General features: G+C 44.0%; 3 protein-coding genes across 19 annotated transcripts in view; 2 read left to right on the top strand and 1 right to left on the bottom strand.

Annotated features, from left to right (window-relative positions):
• Positions 1-14070, top strand: part of arhgef6 (Rac/Cdc42 guanine nucleotide exchange factor (GEF) 6) — a 49598-nt gene extending 35528 nt beyond the window's left edge. For 4 of the 6 annotated variants that reach the window (XM_058053146.1, XM_058053129.1, XM_058053138.1 and 1 more), the window contains 3 exons: positions 3371-3550; positions 4867-4965; positions 12867-13146. In XM_058053146.1, coding sequence (XP_057909129.1) covers positions 3371-3550; positions 4867-4965; positions 12867-13040 — 453 coding nt within the window. In that variant the 3' untranslated portion in view covers positions 13041-13146. Of the gene's footprint in view, positions 1-3370; positions 3551-4866; positions 4966-12866 lie in introns of all 6 variants that reach the window. The other 2 variants (XM_058053121.1, XM_058053155.1) reach the window with 2 other exon arrangements.
• adgrg4a (adhesion G protein-coupled receptor G4a) lies at positions 13026-17117 on the bottom strand. The gene is made up of 5 exons (XM_058053453.1): positions 17016-17117; positions 15916-15970; positions 13840-13961; positions 13489-13757; positions 13026-13338 (listed from the first exon to the last, which is right to left on the bottom strand). The coding sequence occupies exons 2-5, from the start codon at positions 15940-15942 to the stop codon at positions 13229-13231; spliced, it is 528 nt and encodes a 175-aa protein (XP_057909436.1). The 5' UTR covers positions 15943-15970; positions 17016-17117; the 3' UTR covers positions 13026-13228.
• Positions 16366-20125, top strand: part of gdpd2 (glycerophosphodiester phosphodiesterase domain containing 2) — a 33659-nt gene continuing 29899 nt past the window's right edge. For 7 of the 12 annotated variants that reach the window (XR_009119920.1, XM_058053354.1, XM_058053325.1 and 4 more), the window contains exons 1-2: positions 16370-16661; positions 17401-17545. The gene's annotated coding sequence lies outside the window, so the exon portion shown is untranslated. The other 5 variants (XM_058053428.1, XM_058053412.1, XM_058053403.1 and 2 more) reach the window with 5 other exon arrangements.

The following is a 20125-nucleotide window of genomic DNA, read 5'->3' as shown; positions in this document are numbered from 1 at the left end:
TGTTTTTAAATTATGTTTTACGGCTCCAGTCTATTTTTCTTAGTGAGCCAGGGGGTAAAATGGCTCTTTTGATCGTAAAGGTTGCCGACCCCTGGTCTATGCTAAGTACCTCATGAATGCTTAATGAGACTTTGTTGCATTTCGCTGGCTTCTTCTCAATGGTGGCTGCTGACAAGCCGAAGACCTTCGCTGAAGCTGAAGTGGAAATCTTAGCCGGAGAGCTGGAGGCCATAAAACATCAGATTTGGAGGACATGGCAGTAAATTCAATATTTATAAGATTGAGACAGAGACAATTTAAGGCAACAGCAAATGTAATTTTTGTTTTGTGTCAACTTAAAACCTTTGAAAATATCACAAATATTATCATGTAATCCAGGGGTGGGCAAACTTTTTGACTCGCGGGCCGCATTGATTTAACAAAACGGGGGGGGGGGGCAGACTATATATTTTACACGTAACAGTCCACCTGGTATTATTGTATCTGTAAAAGTGTCATGCAATCTGCTATTATTATTTATTATTTTATATTTATATTTAAATATTTTATATTTAAATATTTTATATTTAAATATTTTATATTAAAATATTTATATTTAAATATTTTATATTTAAATATTTTAAAATTTATTATTATTATTATTATTATTATTATTATTATTATCATCATTATGCTTGTGTCCCTTTTTTCAGGAGCACTTTGTAAACAACAGACCACATCAAATAACAAAATTGATAAAACCATCAAAAGGTTGGCTCAAGCCATGATGCCAGTTCGTATGTTGAGTTTAAATGAAATACTTTGGAAAGAACGGGCGGGCCGTATTCAAACACTTGGCGGGCCGGATGTGGCCCCCGGGCCGTAGTTTGCCCACCCCTGGTGTAATCTGTTAAAACATAATTTTTAAGTTCTGTGAACTTATCAGGATTTAGTTTGTTTTGCATCTGAACGTCGGCAGTAGTTGACTTATTTTTACACTTTTCTGACAATTACCAGCAATGAATGCAATAATGGCTTGGGACCGTTTGAGCTCATTTATTTCATTTCTCCTGAACACCCAGCATATTAAAAATGCAACATTCATTTGTTATTGAAGACTTTGGCCCCTGGAGGCCACTCCTCTGCCAAGTTCGAAGTGATGGCGTCACTTCTTAAAGGTTATGGAAGGTTACAGCCGGAGCGTTTAAAATACAGCATTTGCATATTTACATGAATGACACAAGACATGCAGTAGTGACGTACACACGCTGTTGGCACTGGAGTAATACTGGTCCAGGTTCTGGTGATGATAGTTGGCAGGAAAACATCAGCAATACGAGTTCCTCTGTCCTGTCAAGCAGAAGAATGAGACAAAGCGGCACAACAGGTTTTTTTCCCCGCTTGCAGCCACGACGAGCTGAGGCATTCTGGTCACACCACGGCCATGTGGAAGATGATGATGACCTTCGTCAGCGTAGCCTCCATTCCTGTCCCCGTTGTCCCCTCAGTACCAGTACAAGTCCTTCTTGTCCAGACGTTGTCCTGGAAGAGAAGACGGGGTTTCTTAGCACACGCTGTCCGGACTCAAACACCACACGGTGGGAAAGAAAGCGGTGCCAGCAAGGCATTGGATGAGCCATGTGCTTGGCTTGGTGGACCAGCGAGGACACCTCCTGTTGTGTGGAGCTCTGCAGTGCCAGTCCAAAATGAAATTGATCAGTTAGTCTTTGGTTTAGGGTCAGTCAAGCATTTCGTGGACATTCTTAATGTCGCTGACGTTGCCTTTTGTCCAATTAAAAACGCAAATATCTTGCGTTTCATCTGACAGAACGAGGTTTCACACCAGTCCTCCAGACATTTCTGTTTGAAAGCAGCCTGTCGCTGAATGACTCACCAGACTCAAAGCCTATTGCGGGCTCCACAGAGTCCCTGAATCCTTGGGGCACCATCCAGCTGGGCACCAGTTCTGTTTTGGAGCTGGACGCCACGCCGGGCCCCATCTCGCCGCGGTCGCTGTGCAGGAGGTTGAGCAGGGACGTGGCATACTGCTGCCCCGTCAGACTCAAGTCTTCCGGTGACGTGGAATACGCAGCAGACTGCAACCCGGAGGCTTCTTCTCTGACCCTGGGGATGAAGGAGGGCCACGGCCTGCAGGGATTCTCCATGGTTTTCAAGGTCATGTGACAATCGGACACTGGAAGAGGCTCCGCATCGTTGTCCTGACAGGAGCCGCTCTCCTCTGAAGGGAAACAAGCAGTTGCATTATTTGGAAAATAATAAATAACTTTGTCAAAACATGCACCCCTCCTGTGTTGCCTTTGCTATTATTTAGTGACGCCATATGGATATTCATTGCGTTTTGGGTGGCGGTCAAGGGCGGGCGCCTGGGAGCGACCTGGTCTTCGGCGGTCAAATCTGGTTCTCGGGACATGGAATGTCACTTCTCTGGCGAACTTGTGCGAGAGGTTGAGACATTCCGAGTAGGTATAGTCGGACTCACCTCGACCCGCAATCTCCTCGAGAGGGGCTGGACCTTGTTCTACTCTGGGGCTGCTGCAGGGCAGAAGCGGCGAGGTGGTGTGGGCTTATTAATAGACCCCGTCTTGGTGCCTTGGTGCCTCTGTGTTGCGGTCATCCCCGGTGAACAGGAGGGTCATTTCCCTACGCCTTCGGGTTGGGAAAATGGTCCTGACTGTCATTGGAATATACGTTCAGAGTACACGGTCTTCTCGGAGACCATCATAGAGGTGCTGGAGAGCACCCCAGCTGATGACTGGCGGGGGAGGATGCCAAACAGACCTGGGAGACCCAGACGTGTATTGATGGTACGTGATCGCGGCTGAAATGAGTTTCCTCCGTTGGGTAGCTGGACTCGCCCTAAGAGATGGGGTGTGGAGCTCAGTCATCCGAGGGGCTCAGAGTAGAGCCGCTTCTCCTTCACATTGAGAGGAGCATTGAGGTGGCTTGGACATCTAGTCCGGATGCCTCCCGGACGCCTCCCTGGTGAGGTGTTCCGGACATGTCCAGCCGGGAAAAGGCCCCGGCGCAGACTTGGGACATGCTGGAGGGATTATGTCCTACAGCTGAACTGGCAACGCCTTGGTGTCCTCCCGGTGGAGCTGGAGGAGGTGGCCGGGTACCAGGAAGTCTGGGCTTCCCTACTTAGACTGCTGCCCCCGCGACCCGGATAAGCAATGGAAGATGGATGGATGGATGGATGGACGGTCCATAAGTCATGACGATGAGCATATCTGTACTACATGTACTCGATGTATTCCAAATCATTTTCAGCACAATCCATGGGGAACACCCATAAATGTCAACAAATGTGACTTTATGCTCACTTACCTAATTTAATGCTTTTGCGTATTTTCTTCACCTTGCCCCCCAGAGCGCTGGCCTTGCATACTTTGCTGAGAGCACGGCTGAAGTGAGCATCCACCATGCTCCCGATGTCCCCCCGGAAGTACCTCAGGATGATGCAGCGAGAGTGGCCCTCCACCTTGACGGCCACTGGACTGTCTGTTCCGTGTTCGTCCATGGTCTCGCTGAGAGGACAGGATGGGAAAGGGTGAGTACGCAAGTTCACTGAAGTTAGAAATATGCCGTGATGGGACACGCAACCATAATTAGTCATTTCAAATTCAGGCAGTAGGACTGTTTTTTTTTTTTTTCCCCATCCAGTGAAGGAAAGAATAATTTTCCATGAATATATTATATTTGCATCTTGTCCTGGTGTAGAATTACTACGATAATTGAATATTGATTGAAAAGTTAAAAAAAAAATCACATGTACTTATCATTTTGTCACTTTGGGATTTCAAATTTCCAATTTGTACTGAATTTGAACTGCCCACTCCTCAAGATCCAACCGTGCAAAATGTACATTCTTGCACTTGTTCAACTGCTTTCACCATTTTCCATGGGAGCGTATCTCTCAGCCTAATGTCACATTGAATGTAAAGAATGTAAAGTGTTTGCTGGTTCTAAAGGACGGCTTCAATATGAAAAATAATGTTTGTATTTTGCTTGATTGTGTAATTAAGGTTCAGTTCCTCAGTGGACCCAAACAAGTCCTTTACCAGCTTGAATTGGTACAATTAACACCTTCTGAAATAAAGGTGTCGGGCTGGATTATGTTTATTAATGTTTAAGTTTTCTAGTGCCAGGGTAACACCGAAGGCACAGCAAACTCGACAAAGCCAGATCAAGTCGGCAGATTGTTATGGAAATGTCACGGAAATAACCTATGATACGGTGCAGATGCGGTAACAAAAATAACTTTGCTGAATAGAACGTGGAAAAACACTTGAGCACTTCTTACCTGACCTGACGTCCAGCAAGTGCTTCTCGCTTTGACTGCAAAGGCTGACGTGCTTATCTACATGAGTAGCTACCAAGATTTTGGAAAAAATGTCACCGGGCTTCTCATTAACCGCTCATTTATTAGGTTAAAAATAACAGCAGGTCTGCTTTTTTTCCCGACTGAGAAGACCAAACACATCCCTCAGATTTGGTATGTAAGACTGGAAGGGCGTGTGAGGCCTCTTGTACACACACAGCTATGAGCAGAATGTCATTCAGCAAGTTCATCCACAATCCCCGAGACTCTTGTGGAAAAAAAAAAAACCAACACGTTGGCCTCAAAGGTCCAAAAACCTGTACGCACTGACAAATCGTATCTGCTGATTAGAATGGGATCTGGGATTTTAAGATAAGGAAGAAACAATGAAATGTCATCCTGCACACTTGAGTGGTTGTGAATGAGTTGTTTTAGAACTGGGCTTTAAATAAATCATTTTCAGGCTGCATTTATAAGTAAGAATTTGTTCTCAAATTGCTTCCCTGGATAAATGAAGGTCAAATAAAAATGACTAAACTTTTCAGGAGGCCACACGTGGAAGGTTGACCTTTCAAAATACTACAGCAATGGGATGTTTCTGTGTGGAAATCTATCTGGGAAATGTCACCAAAGATCCAGAAACGGTATCCAATTGAACATTACACTCTTTGCTCTCTCGCTCTGGGTTAAGCATCGTAGGTCAAAGAGTCACTGCCCTACACCAAAATCCACACAGGAGTAGTCAAGATGCAGAAGTCCATAAGAGGAAATCATCAGTATGCTAGTCAAAAATCAGGGACAGTCAGTATATGATGACAGACAAGACTCTGAGAATATTCAGCATGTTTGTCAACAAGCAGGGATTAGTCAGTATGTTAAACAAACATTTGGGAATAGTTGGTACGTTTGTTGAGAATCAAGAAGTATTCAAAAATCAGGGGATAGCTAGCAGATCCAGATGCGAGTCAAGAATCAAGCGTTGGCCATCCATCAGGGGACGGTCAGGACGTTGGCCATCCATCAGGAAACGGTCAGGATGTTGGCCATCCATCAGGAAACGGTCAGGACGTTGGCCATCCATCAGGGGACGGTCAGGACGTTGGCCGTCCGTCAGGAAACGGTCAGGACGTTGGCCATCCATCAGGAAACGGTCAGGACGTTGGCCATCCATCAGGAAACGGTCAGGACGTTGGCCATCCATCAGGAAACGGTCAGGACGTTGGCCATCCATCAGGAAACGGTCAGGACGTTGGCCATCCATCAGGGGACGGTCAGGACGTTGGCCATCCATCAGGAAACGGTCAGGACGTTGGCCATCCATCAGGGGACGGTCAGGACGTTGGCCGTCCATCAGGAAACGGTCAGGACGTTGGCCGTCCGTCAGGGAATGGCTATACCAAAATCAGTGAGTCTAAGAGCAAAGTACTGTATCATACTGAGAAATTGGGGAATGGTTGGTATGTGGGTCACGAATTGTCCAATACTAAATATGCTGATCAAGAAACCGTGAATAAGAGTACTGTATGTTAGACAAAAATCAGGGAATAGTCAGTACGGTAGCAATTGGGGAATATCAAATGTTTAATGATGAATCAGGAAATATTCAGCCATCCAGATATCCTCATTAGGGTGGCGGGGGTATACGGGAGCCGATCCCAGCTGACTTTGGGCGAGACGCGGGGTACACCCTGGACTGGTGGCATGTCAATCACAGGGAACATATAGACAACCATTGACTTGCATTCATACCTGTGGACAATTTATTTTTTATTTCTTTAATTTTTTTTGTGTGACAATTTCGAGTCGCCAATGAAGCTATCATGCATGTTTTGGAATGTGGGCGGAAACCAAAGTATCTGGAGAAAACCCACGCGCGCACAGGGAGAAAATGCAAAAAACATAACTTCTGAATAAGTACAAAAAAAGAAAAGAATGCCTCTCCTTGCCTTTTGACAGTCAACGCCACCTATAACTATACTTATATGATGTACTATGCTGCATATTATGTATTATATACATATATTACTGCAGTGCCGTTTGTCGAATTTTGTGGTTGTAACATTTTAAAAATACTTGCAACATAAGCAGTGTCATGTTTTTTTTTTTTTACTGGAAGAGGCAAAATGGCTCTTGACGGAATAATAATAATAATAATAATAATACATTTGATTTGTATAGCGCTTTTCAAGATACTCAAAGACACTTTACAAAAGAATGAAGTTGAATAGAGCAAGTAAACAGAATAAAAGACACACCAGAATACAACATTCATTGGTTAGTACACAGTTAAAAAAGCGGGGGCGGGGCACAGCAGTCAGATATAGAAGGTTAGACATTAAAAACAGATTTAAAGAGGTGGGTTTTGAGTTGTTTTTTGAAGGTGGGAAGGTCAGGGCAAGCACGGAGTGAGTGGGGCAAGGAGTTCCAGAGAGTGAGGGCAGCGATGGAGAAGGCTCTGTCTCCCCAGGTTCGGAGCTTGGTCTTACAGGGGAGTGCCAGGAGGTTGGAGTCTGAGGAGCGAAGGGGACGCGGGGGATTATGTGGATGGAGGAGGTCTGTGAGATATGGGGGGGTCAGATCGTGGAGGGCTTTGTAGGTGATGAGAAGAATTTTGAAGTGAATGCGTTGGGGGACGGGAAGCCAGTGGAGGTTTTGGAGGACAGGGGTAATGTCTTCACGGGAGCGGGTGGTGGTGAGGAGGCGGGCAGCGGAGTTCTGAATATATTGTAGTTTGTTGAGGGTTTTGGATGGTGTACCGTAGAGGATGCTGTTGCAGTAGTCGATTCTGGAGGTGATGAATGCATGGATTAGGGATTCAGCGGCAGAGAATGTAAGTGATGGACGGAGTCAGGCTATGTTCTTAAGATGAAAGAATGCAGTCCGGGTTAACTGTTTGATGTGGGGTTCGAATGAAAGGGTGGGGTCTAGGAGGATACCAAGGTTGCGGATGAGCGGGGATGGAGTGAGGGTGGCGCTGTCAAATTGAAGATGGAAATTATGGGTGGGCGCCGTGGTGTTTTTGGGACCGATGATGATAATATCTCTTTTGTCACTATTAAGTTTGAGAAAATTTTGTTCCATCCAAGTTTTGATATCAGCTAAGCAGTTGGTGAGGGTGGAGTAGATGTTGGAGGTGATGGAGGTGGTAGAAATGTATAGTTGAATATCATCAACTAAAAAAAAGGAAAAGGTTGCAGACCCCTGCCCCAGATGGAGCAAATCAATATGATGTAAACAGGTTTAGTTCAACAATCAGAAAAGTGTGTGTGAGTGAATATCTTGCTTTTGCCTAAGCCAGGGGTCGGCAACCTTTACGATGAAAAGAGCCATTTTACCCCCTTGCCCACTAAAGAAAAATAGCCCGGAGCCACAAAATATACGTTTAAAAAAGGTCTAACACGAAATGTGCTTTTTAAAACTTTTTTTCTTCATGTTTACCTGTGTGAGAGGGAACTGAATAGCATCATGTCTGCTCGTCCTTGTGCTCATCCAATCATCAGTCAGAACTCAGCCAGGATGCATTCATGGTCTCACACAAAGTTGGACTTTTCTAACTTTTCTAACAAGAACGTGCAATTTCCTCACTCTGTGTTAAAAAAATATTTGAGCATTTGCAAAGGGAGCCACAACAAAGAGGCTGAGGAGCCACATGCGACTCTGGAGCCATGGGTTGCCGACCCCTGGCCTAAGCCAAGCACGATAGCTCTGATTTCATGGATGACTCGGGGAAAGTACAAAATCATACATGAGGCTGAAATCAGAGGATATTCCCTTTTGATGACACAAATACCACGGTACAGTACATCTATTACATCGGTTCATACATCTATTACAGAATCTGGAATTTTGAAATGTCAACTTCATAGTAATATAACAAAAAAGACATGATGTCATGTACTTTTAAGAAGGACACCAACTTGAATCTCATTATTTGCTAGAAGGCTTTACCCATGGACAAACACATTTCACAGCTACAGATGACCTTGACCTTGCCAGAATGTCCTCTCTTCTGCAAGGAGAAGCTTATTCCGAGAACGTGTGAGGCGTGCTTACGCCGCCTTGTGGCTGCCGGATTGAGAAATGTTCCTGAGAGAGGAGGTGTCGACAGAAGCCGCAGAGTCCCAGTTCAGAGGATGGTCCTTGCTGCAGCCACCGCTCGCCGTCGTGGTGCGGCTCCCGTCTAAACACACGGACGCAGACGTCAGTGGAGCGTGTGTGACTTGATGAAATGCTCTTATGACGACTTACCCGGATGCTCACTCGGTCTTAAAGCACCGCAGCACATGTGCACCCTCCATTGCTTCCTCACGTTTTCTTTCATGAGGCAGTGGAAGAGAAAGACGAGGAAGCCTGTGGCAAACACAGTTGTCACCATCTTGACAATACGCCTGTTGCTGTTCCTAGTGGGATACCTAGTGGGAATCCTTTGTTCTACACCTAGCGGGAATCCTTTGTTCTACACTCAGTGGGAATCCTTTGTTCTACACCTAGTGGGAATCCTTTGTTCTACACTCAGTGGGAATCCTTTGTTCTACACCTAGTGTGAATCCTTTGTTCTACACTCAGCGGGAATCCTTTGTTCTACACTGAGCGGGAATCCTTTGTTTTACACTCAGTGTGAATCCTGTGTTCTACACTCAGTGGGAATCCTTTGTTCTACACCTAGTGGGAATCCTTTGTTCTACACTCGGTGGGAATCCTTTGTTCTACACCTAGTGGGAATCCTTGTTGTGATGTTGTGTTGAATTGTTTTTGCATATTATTCTCAGTGTTGACCACGTCAATCTTACATTATGTCTTCTTTCCACATTTGCTGCTGTATTTTTACCGAGTGCCAAAGGTCAATTTTTAAAACAAAAAAACAATCTGAACAATAATCTGGATTAAAAGGGGCCTGGCTGTGCGTCACTGCTCTTTAGAAATCACTCTTTTAATTCATTAAACCGCTCACGTTGACAAGGGTGGGCTGGACGGCCGGCGAGTGGGTAGCATTGAACCCACATCACACGATTCACACCACAGCTGGGAAATTAATGAAACACACACACACACACACACGGCTACACAATCTCCTTTGTTCTACACTCAGTGGGAATCCTTTGTTTATACCTAGTGGGAATCCTTTGTTCTACACCTAGCGGGAATCCTTTGTTCTACACTCAGTGGGAATCCTTTGTTCTACACTCAGTGGGAATCCTTTGTTCTACACTCAGTGGGAATCCTTTGTTCTACACTCAGTGGGAATCATTTGTTTATACCTAGTGGGAATCCTTTGTTCTACACCTAGCGGGAATCCTTTGTTCTACACTCAGTGTGAATCCTTTGTTCTACACTCAGTGGGAATCCTTTGTTCTACACTCAGTGGGAATCCTTTGTTCTACACCTAGTGGGAATCCTTTGTTCTACACTCAGTGGGAATCCTTTGTTCTACACTCAGTGTGAATCCTTTGTTCTACACTCAGTGGGAATCCTTTGTTCTACACCTAGTGTGAATCCTTTGTTCTACACTCAGTGGGAATCCTTTGTTCTACACTCAGTGGGAATCCTTTGTTCTACACTCAGTGGGAATCCTTTGTTCTACACTCAGCGGGAATCCTTTGTTCTACACTGAGCGGGAATCCTTTGTTTTACACTCAGTGTGAATCCTGTGTTCTACACTCAGTGGGAATCCTTTGTTCTACACCTAGTGGGAATCCTTTGTTCTACACTCGGTGGGAATCCTTTTTTCTACACCTATTGTGAATCCTTTGTTCTACACTCAGTGGGAATCCTTTGTTCTACACCTAGTGGGAATCCTTTGTTCTACACTCAGCAGGAATCCTTTGTTCTACACTGAGCGGGAATCCTTTGTTTTACACTCAGTGTGAATCCTGTGTTCTACACTCAGTGGGAATCCTTTGTTCTACACCTAGTGGGAATCTTTTGTTCTACACTGAGCGGGAATCCTTTGTTCTACACTCAGTGGGAATCCTTTGTTCTACACCTAGTGGGAATCCTTTGTTCTACACTCAGTGGGAATCCTTTGTTCTACACCTAGTGGGAATCCTTTGTTCTACACTCAGTGGGAATCCTTTGTTCTACACCTAGTGTGAATCCTTTGTTCTACACTCAGCGGGAATCCTTTGTTCTACACTCAGCGGGAATCCTTTGTTTTACACTCAGTGTGAATCCTGTGTTCTACACTCAGTGGGAATCCTTTGTTCTACACCTAGTGGGAATCCTTGTTGTGATGTTGTGTTGAATTGTTTTTGCATATTATTCTCAGTGTTGACCACGTCAATCTTACATTATGTCTTCTTTCCACATTTGCTGCTGTATTTTTACAGAGTGCCAAAGGTCAATTTTTAAAACAAAAAAACAATCTGAACAATAATCTGGATTAAAAAATAATCTGGCTGTGCGTCACTGCTCTTTAGAAATCACTCTTTTAATTCATTAAACCGCTCACGTTGACAAGGGTGGGCTGGACGGCCGGCGAGTGGGTAGCATTGAACCCACATCACACGATTCACACCACAGCTGGGAAATTAATGAAACACACACACACACACACACGGCTACACAATCTCCTTTGTTCTACACTCAGTGGGAATCCTTTGTTTATACCTAGTGGGAATCCTTTGTTCTACACCTAGCGGGAATCCTTTGTTCTACACTCAGTGTGAATCCTTTGTTCTACACTCAGTGGGAATCCTTTGTTCTACACTCAGTGGGAATCCTTTGTTCTACACTCAGTGGGAATCCTTTGTTCTACACTCAGTGTGAATCCTTTGTTCTACACTCAGTGGGAATCCTTTGTTCTACACTCAGTGGGAATCCTTTGTTCTACACTCAGTGGGAATCCTTTGTTCTACACTCAGTGGGAATCCTTTGTTCTACACTCAGTGGGATTCCTTAGTTCTACACCTAGTGGGAATCTTTTGTTCTACACTGAGCGGGAAATCCTTTGTTCTACACTCGATGGGAATCCTTTTTTCTACACCTATTGTGAATCCTTTGTTCTACACTCAGTGGGAATCCTTTGTTCTACACCTAGTGGGAATCCTTTGTTCTACACTCAGCAGGAATCCTTTGTTCTACACTGAGCGGGAATCCTTTGTTTTACACTCAGTGTGAATCCTGTGTTCTACACTCAGTGGGAATCCTTTGTTCTACACCTAGTGGGAATCTTTTGTTCTACACTGAGCGGGAATCCTTTGTTCTACACTCGGTGGGAATCCTTTTTTCTACACCTATTGTGAATCCTTTGTTCTACACTCAGTGGGAATCCTTTGTTCTACACCTAGTGGGAATCCTTTGTTCTACACTCAGTGGGAATCCTTTGTTCTACACCTAGTGTGAATCCTTTGTTCTACACTCAGTGTGAATCCTTTGTTCTACACTCAGTGGGATTCCTTAGTTCTACACCTAGTGGGAATCTTTTGTTCTACACTGAGCGGGAATCCTTTGTTCTACACTCGGTGGGAATCCTTTTTTCTACACCTATTGTGAATCCTTTGTTCTACACTCAGTGGGAATCCTTTGTTCTACACCTAGTGGGAATCCTTTGTTCTACACTCAGCAGGAATCCTTTGTTCTACACTGAGCGGGAATCCTTTGTTTTACACTCAGTGTGAATCCTGTGTTCTACACTCAGTGGGATTCCTTAGTTCTACACCTAGTGGGAATCTTTTGTTCTACACTGAGCGGGAATCCTTTGTTCTACACTCGGTGGGAATCCTTTTTTCTACACCTATTGTGAATCCTTTGTTCTACACTCAGTGGGAATCCTTTGTTCTACACCTAGTGGGAATCCTTTGTTCTACACTCAGTGGGAATCCTTTGTTCTACACCTAGTGTGAATCCTTTGTTCTACACTCAGCGGGAATCCTTTGTTCTACACTGAGCGGGAATCCTTTGTTTTACACTCAGTGTGAATCCTGTGTTCTACACTCAGTGGGAATCCTTTGTTCTACACTCGGTGGGAATCCTTTGTTCTACACCTAGTGGGAATCCTTGTTGTGTTGAATTGTTTTTGCATATTATTCTCAGTGTTGACCACGTCAATCTTACATTATGTCTTCTTTCCACATTTGCTGCTGTATTTTTACCGAGTGCCAAAGGTCAATTTTAAAAAAAAAAAATCAAAAAACAAAAAAGGCAGTCCACCACAAATGGCCCCCGGCCTGCACTTTGGACATCCCAGCACTGGACCGTTTGATATGGTTGCACTACTGCTGGTAGCCCAGTGATTGGCGGGTCGCTGTGATTGGCCACACCCCCAAGCGCTCCTGAGGAGATCCCAATACGTAGGTCCCCGAACCCTAACCCTAACGCTAACCCTCATTTACTGGGAGCGGGCGATCTGCAGCCCAAATAACCAAGTCCGGATCGCACTGACATGTGTAGAACTCTGTAAAACCGAGCGTGCAGAGTCACCCAAAACCTCTCATCTTCTTCATGTTGTCATCTGACATATTGGCATCGTTTAACACCAGAGTACAACATTTACCGGTCAGAAAATGTTCAGCTTTTTCTTTGTTTTCTTTTATCTTTACCCTGCAAGGTGTTGCAGATGGTGAACAGGTACATCATGACCACCCTGCCGGGTCCAAAAGAAAAGAAACCCATCAGCCAGGTGAGGCCCAGCAGCACGGTGAGACTGGCCACCGCCCTCAAGTCCCTCAGAGCGCCACGGCTGTTGGCCGACGCTTTTTTGGCACCCATCCGTCGGATCTGAACCAGGACCAGCACAAACACGGACGTGTTGCCTAAGAGGACAAGGAGCACGAAGGCCACCACCGTTGTGTAGAAGAAGATGTGGTCCTGCAGCCAGCAACTAGGAGGTGTGACAAAAAGCATGGCTATGTACAGCATGAAGACGTTGATGTGTTGCTGTTTCGGCACATTTGCTACTGGAAATGATCCTCACAAAGGGTCGCTGGAATGAAGGGCCATTGCAGACTGCGTGGGCACTGTGCTGCCGTAGGCATCTTTATCTATGGCCAGCACCAGGCCCACTACGAGCAGCGGAACACCTGTGAGGACACGACACTTGTGTTGAAACAAAAGGACCGTCCAAGCGCAGATTAAGCACGTTTATGCCAGACGTTTAGTGGGAGGCGGCTGTCTGCCTGGATTCAGAGGCGTTGTAGACGTGGAGAGAATAGATCAAATTGAGGTCATACCCCATCCGACAGCACAGAACTTGAGGATGTAAGAGGGCACGTAGGTGTTGAAGACCTTGACCAGAGCGAAGTACATGTGCACAGCTTCCAGGCCCATCCAGGCGAAGGAGGCCAGCAGAAAGTAGTGCAGCACGGCAGCGGTAACGATGCATAGGCTGTAGTTGGAAAAGGACGAGAGCCAGGAGTCCAGAAGGAAAAACATGCTCAGTCCCAGCAAGGCGGCTGACAGGTTGATGAGTATCTTAGATGGGTAGTCCCCACGCAGCTTCCTGGATGGGATACGGGTCATAAAGCTTTGAAGTGATCTCTTATTGGAAATCAAGTCATTGTATTTCAGTCCAAATTCATTACCCAAAAGCCAGATAAGTGAGGAGCGTGATGCCCAGGAAGATAGAAGATAAACCGCAACCCACATAGGAGATGACTGTTAAAATCTGACTGTCGGTTTCGCTGAGAGGTTCCCTGGATACGTCCTGAAATGGACACACAGCAAAAGCACAATACTTGTGTTGTGTTAAAAGCCATATGGAACATTTTACACTCCCAATAACCTCAATCAAATATCTGCCTAGACCAGGGGTGGGCAAACTTTTAGACTCGCGGGCCGCATTGATATAACAAAATTTCCTGGGGGGGGGGGCAGACTATATATTTTACACGTAACAGTCCACCTGGTATTATTGTATCTGTAAAATTGTCATGCAATCTGCTATTATTATTTATTATTTTATATTTATATTTAAATATTTAAAAAATAATAAAATATTATAATAATTAAAATAATAATTATTAAATTATTATTATGTAAAATATGCAAATATAACAATATTATTATATATAATTAATATAATAATTAGTATTAATATAATAAATATAATAATCATAATAGTTATAATAATATAATAATTATTATTTTATTTTTTATTATTATTATGTGCTTGTGTCTTGTGCTTGTGTTGAGTTTAAATGAAATACTTTGGAAAGATTGGGCGGGCCGTATTCAAACACTTGGCGGGCCGGATGTGGCCCCCGGGCCGTAGTTTGCCCACCCCTGGCCTAGACACTCCAAACTGTCCATAGGTATGAATGTGAGTGTGAATGCTTGTTTGTCTATATGTGCCCTGGGATTGGCTGGCCACCAGTCCAGGGTGGACCCCGCCTCTCGCCACAAGACAGCTGGGATAGGCTCCAGCACCCCCGTGACCCTTGTGAGGATAAGCGGTAGAAAACGAATGAATGAATGAATTGATCATTTCCCACAGCACATATGTGCCTGACAAAGTTCTTGCCGCTCATCCCGGTGGTAGGAACAATAAGTAAGTAATAAGTAACTCCTCTTTTTGGTGCTCATTTGGAATTAAAAATGGCTTATATGAAAGCTAAACGCATCTAGATTATGCTTATTATAGCAACTGGAAGTCTTGTATAATTCCTTGTTTTATTTTGTGAGCCATAGATCTGCAGAATGGATGGTAACACGTCCATTACTGAGGTTTTTGTAGCATGTTTGCACACTCTGACCTTTCCGACCCAGGGCTCGACAATAACGTTGTACCGATGGCCCGGGGCAAGTTAAAACAAAATTGGGGCAAGTAAATCCAATCATTAATATTCCCGTGGGGCAAGTGCACTTTAGCATGCCGTACTGCCAAGAGTTTTTTTTTAAAGCGGTTCTTGTTGGGTGTTGGTAAAACACGGACTGTGTAATTCCGGTGGTAATTTGCAAACCAATCCTTGCAAATCTTGAAATGGACCAATCAGAATCGCGGTCCGTAATCCACAATCCGCGTTTTACCCACACCCGTTCTTGTTCGCGATCAACCAATCAGCGATCGTTTTACTAGGAAAACATCTATCATGGCGTCCCTGCCAACATCGTCTAATTCTTCAACAACTTCTGAAGGAAAACAGCAAAAAGTGATGAAGCAGTGCCTCCTAAACAAGTATTTTATTAGCGGTTAGCAAATCAAATGATGGCACAGGTGAGTGAATCACATTGCTGTGACAATTTGAAGTGGTCACAATGAAACACCACCCATTAGATCCAATACCAAGTGCTGATTTTGCACAAGCTACAAAACCTAGCGGTTTCATTTCTCTGTGGATTTTTCTCACCTTTGCTTCACAAATTATTGTTTGACCATTGAGCATTTTTTTCTGGATTAAAAACACTTTACTAGTACACAAATGTGTCAAATGTTTCATTGTGGTGCACAACTTCTAAATATCACTGCTTACTACGACTACCATGTGTAAGGTAGCATGGCTTGCCATGTTAACATACATCTACACTATTTTTCAGACATTCCTCCAAATACAATGCATCAGTACTATTATCTGATGAATTATCAGCATATATTGATATATGATATCATTATGGCAGTCTTTTCATTTTACATGGGGCAAGTTCGGGCAAGTAGTTCTCACCTTAAGGATTCCCCATGGGCAAGTCATTTTTGTTTTTAACGTAGAGCCCTGCGACCTAATGAAAAGATAAAACAATGAATAATACAAGACTTGATGTTGCTGTCATGCGGCTTTTGCTGTTTTTCCTACAGCTTGGATAAGCGACAAGACTTTTGTGAGGAAACTGTAGTGCAGGGGTGCTCATTAAGTCGATCGCGAGCTACCGGTCGATCGCGGAGGTGGTGCTGGTCGATCGCGGCGTGACATTAAAAAAATATCATCCCAGCATCAATGCCGTCACTTGATTGACATACAGGGCAGCCATTCAGATGACAACTGAATGTTGCCCTTCGGGCGACCAATCAAATCAAACAACGTCTCTAAGTGCAGCAGAACTTACGATGTCAGCCTATCATCCATCCCCGTTACTTGATTGACATACAGGACAACCAATCAGATGACAACTGAATTTTGACCTTTAGGTCACCGCTCATGCGTAAACAACGATGCAAAGTGCTAAGCTAGTCGGCGAATTGCGAGATTTTAAGCCCTCGCTAAAGTTTATGGTCACTAAAATGAGTGAAGGAGCTGGACCAAGTAAAAAGGCAAAAACATATCACTTCCATACGGAATGGGAGGTGGACTTTTTTTTCACAATGTCTTTTTCGAAGTGCGTTTGCCTGGCTAACCTGGCTATCAGCAGCTACTGTCCGGACTATGCATCCCTGGCTGGTTCAATTCAGTGCAAGTCATCAAAGTAAACTCAGGTAATTACAAAAAATGTTAATAGTTAATTATGTGTGTTTTGCAATATTGGCTCATTTGGTTATGTAAGGTACATCAACATACATTGTACGTACAAATAATCCTCAATACATTTGAAAATAAATAGATGTTTTGCATTTTTGTAGTGGGTAGATCATTTTGACTCGGTCATTTTAAAAGTAGCTCGCATGCTGAAAAAGTGTGAGCACCCCTGCTGTAGTGTGTCACAGAACAGTGGTTGAAAAGCACTGAAACTTGAAACTATATAGAACGTGTGTGTGTGTGTGTAATATAATGGAAGGGTTCGATGTATTTTCCCCAAGCCATCCCTTCATGAAAGCACACATTAGACTCACCAGGAGCACAGCGAAATGTGTCAGGTGTTCACAGAGACAGCTGGTCTGATAAGGAGAAATGCTGCGTGTTTCACAACCCAAGCGGCTCCAGCCGCCCTGGCCACCTGATACACACACACACACATAAACACACACACACATAAACACATGTGTACGTACATTTGCAAACATGAGCAGTGATGTCACGGTTACGAAGAAAAAGTAATCCGATTACTGAATTAAAAAATAACTTAGTTACTTTACAGATGACTTTATTTTGAACCCTAACAAAGTTACATTACTAGTTACTTTTTCAGTTACTTAACAGCAGCTGCCTGCAACATCACCAATGTTGTTAAAGTTGAATTTGAAGTTGAAAGTTTGCTTTCTATTTGCTGAAAAATAGTGTCGCCTTGGGAGTGTTGAGTTGCTCCAAGCTGCTGTTTCGTGTGTGGACACTCGAGGGCAGTCGTGTTCAGCTTGCGGGTTGGAGCGGGCGTTTGGAAGAGGGAGTAGAAGAAGAGTTCTAAGGAAGTACTTCTATGTGGACAGTAAGTGCCTTATGTTCATTCATTCATTTTCTAACAGCAACGAGGGTTGCGGGGGTGTGGGAGCCTATCCCAGCTGTCTTCAGGCGAGAGGCAGGGTAAACCCTGGACTGGTTTACAACCATTCCCCCCACATTCATACCTATGGGCAATTTGGAGTGGCTAATTAACCTAGCATGTTTTTGGAATGTGGGAGGAAACCGGAGTACCCGGAGAAAAGCCACGCATGCACGGGGAGAACATGCAAACTCCACACGGAGATGGTTGAGGGTGGAATTGAACTCGGGTCTCCTAGCTGTGAAGCCTGGGCGCTAACCGCTCGTCAGCCGTGCAGCCACGCCTTGTGATGTTTTTGGAAATAAACAGCTAAATGAATGCAGCCATCTTGACTGCCGTTATTCAGACGCCGCTAAAATAGTAACGCAGAGTGACTGTGGAAAAGTAACTTAAATCAGATGACTTGTTTTGAAATCGTAACGCGTTAGATTACCCGTAGCTGAAAAAAAGGTAATGCAAGACATCACTGAACATGAGAGATGCTAAACGAGCTCACCATTGTGCTGGAAATCCCAAAACACACACAGCGCCTTGTCATCCGCCTACAAAACAACAGACAAGCTTATTCAGATCTCATCCTGGCTTCTTGTCACGAGAAAGCCACGGGGGTCTCACCTGTTTGGCTTTTAGATGGCGTAGCGTGACCACCACCCTGTCGCCATCATTCAGGTTGCTGACATGGCTGCCGTTGATGCTTGCAGACACAATGTAAGAGTTCAACGACAAGCTGCTGTGTGTTGATGTGCTGGTTGTTTGCGGGTCCTGTTGAAAATATGAAAAGGCTGATTCATAAACAGAGGTGCGTGAAATTCATCCAATGAGTTGTTAGGGTAATGTACATGTTCTCATTGTGTTACGAATGTTGTAGGGCAGGGGTGCTCATTAAGTCGATCGCGAGCTACCGGTCGATCGCGGAGGTGGTACTGGTCGATCGCTGGTCGATCGCGGCGTGACATTAAAAAAATATCATCCCAGCATCAATGCCGTCACTTGATTGATATACAGGGCAGCCATTCAGATGACAACTGAATGTTGCCCTTCGGGCGACCAATCAAATCAAACGACGTCTCTAAGTGCAGCAGAACTTACGATGTCAGCCTATCATCCATCCCCGTTACTTGATTGACATACAGGACAACCAGTCAGATGACAACTGAATTTTGACCTTTAGGTCACCGCTCATGCGTAAACAACGATGCAAAGTGCGAAGCTAGTCGGCGAATTGCGAGATTTTAAGCCCTCGCTAAAGTTTATGGTCACTAAAATGAGTGAAGGAGCTGGACCAAGTAAAAAGGCAAAAACTGGACCAAGTAAAAAGGCAAAAAACATATCACTTCCATACGGATATGGAATATTATACGGATATTATGATACGGATATTATCCATGACTGATAAACATTTGGAAGTGTGCTTGAGGCTGGCTATCAGCAGCTACTGTCCGGACTATGCATCCCTGGCTGGTTCAATTCAGTGCAAGTCATCAAAGTAAACTCAGGTAATTACAAAAAATTTGAATAGTTAATTATGTGTGTTTTGCAATATTGGCTCATTTGGTTATGTAAGGTACATCAACATACATTGTACGTACAAATAATCCTCAATACATTTGAAAATAAATAGATGTTTTGCATTTTTGTAGTGGGTAGATCATTTTGACTCGGTCATTTTAAAAGTAGCTCGCATGCTGAAAAAGTGTGAGCACCCCTGTTGTAGGGGTTTAAACCTGACAGGAATGAAAGTTTGAAAGCTTGATACCACAGACAGCAAGAGAGTGCCATGCTCTTATTATTATTTAGTCTACAGTTTTGATCGTTTATGGTCCCGATAGCAAGACTTCTCTGCTGGCCCAAACACAATCACAAGCATTACATTTATACATTCAATTCTAGTATTTTTGTCCATGAAATTGTGTTTACTTATTCCAACAGTGAATCATTTGCTTTCAGTAGTCGACTTTTTCTGTCCAATCAGATTTCAGCTTCTTTGTGTTGCCATACGAATGTAATCTGCCCAGGGCCTTCAGGAGTGCTGGCCCGTGTCACATAAACGCTATTAGCAATGGGACTGGGTTGTTTGAGTCATCCACTACTAGGTACATGTATTACAACATGTCGTGCTTCTTTCCTGGGTGCATTGATTTCACATAGTAATATAGAAAGGAACGCGACACCTCGCCTCCCCTAACCTATCCCAGCTGTCTTCGGGCGAGAGGCGGAAAAGCGGTAGAAAATGAATGAATGAATGATTCCTACACTCTTTGCTGAAAACAGCTTTATAATTTTATCATTTTCCAAAAAGGTTGAAAAACACCGCTGTAAACTGACAGACAGTTGGAAGATGGAGAATCATGAATGCGCCAGTATCGGGAATTAGTACGTTGGAGAAATGCTAAAGGGAAACTGCTAGTCAAAGATTGTCTATTTTAGACAAGAGTGCTTTGGTGGTTTGTAGGACCTAAAGCAAAAGTGTTTGTCAAGTATAAAAGATATTTGACTCGCATTTTTGAAGTAGAGCCTTAAAAATGA

This window comes from Doryrhamphus excisus, chromosome 2, assembly GCF_030265055.1.
Source record: "Doryrhamphus excisus isolate RoL2022-K1 chromosome 2, RoL_Dexc_1.0, whole genome shotgun sequence".
NCBI lineage: Eukaryota > Metazoa > Chordata > Actinopteri > Syngnathiformes > Syngnathidae > Doryrhamphus > Doryrhamphus excisus.
The sequence above is the reverse complement of the archived record's forward strand: the minus strand, read 5'-3'. Positions and strand labels throughout refer to the sequence as shown.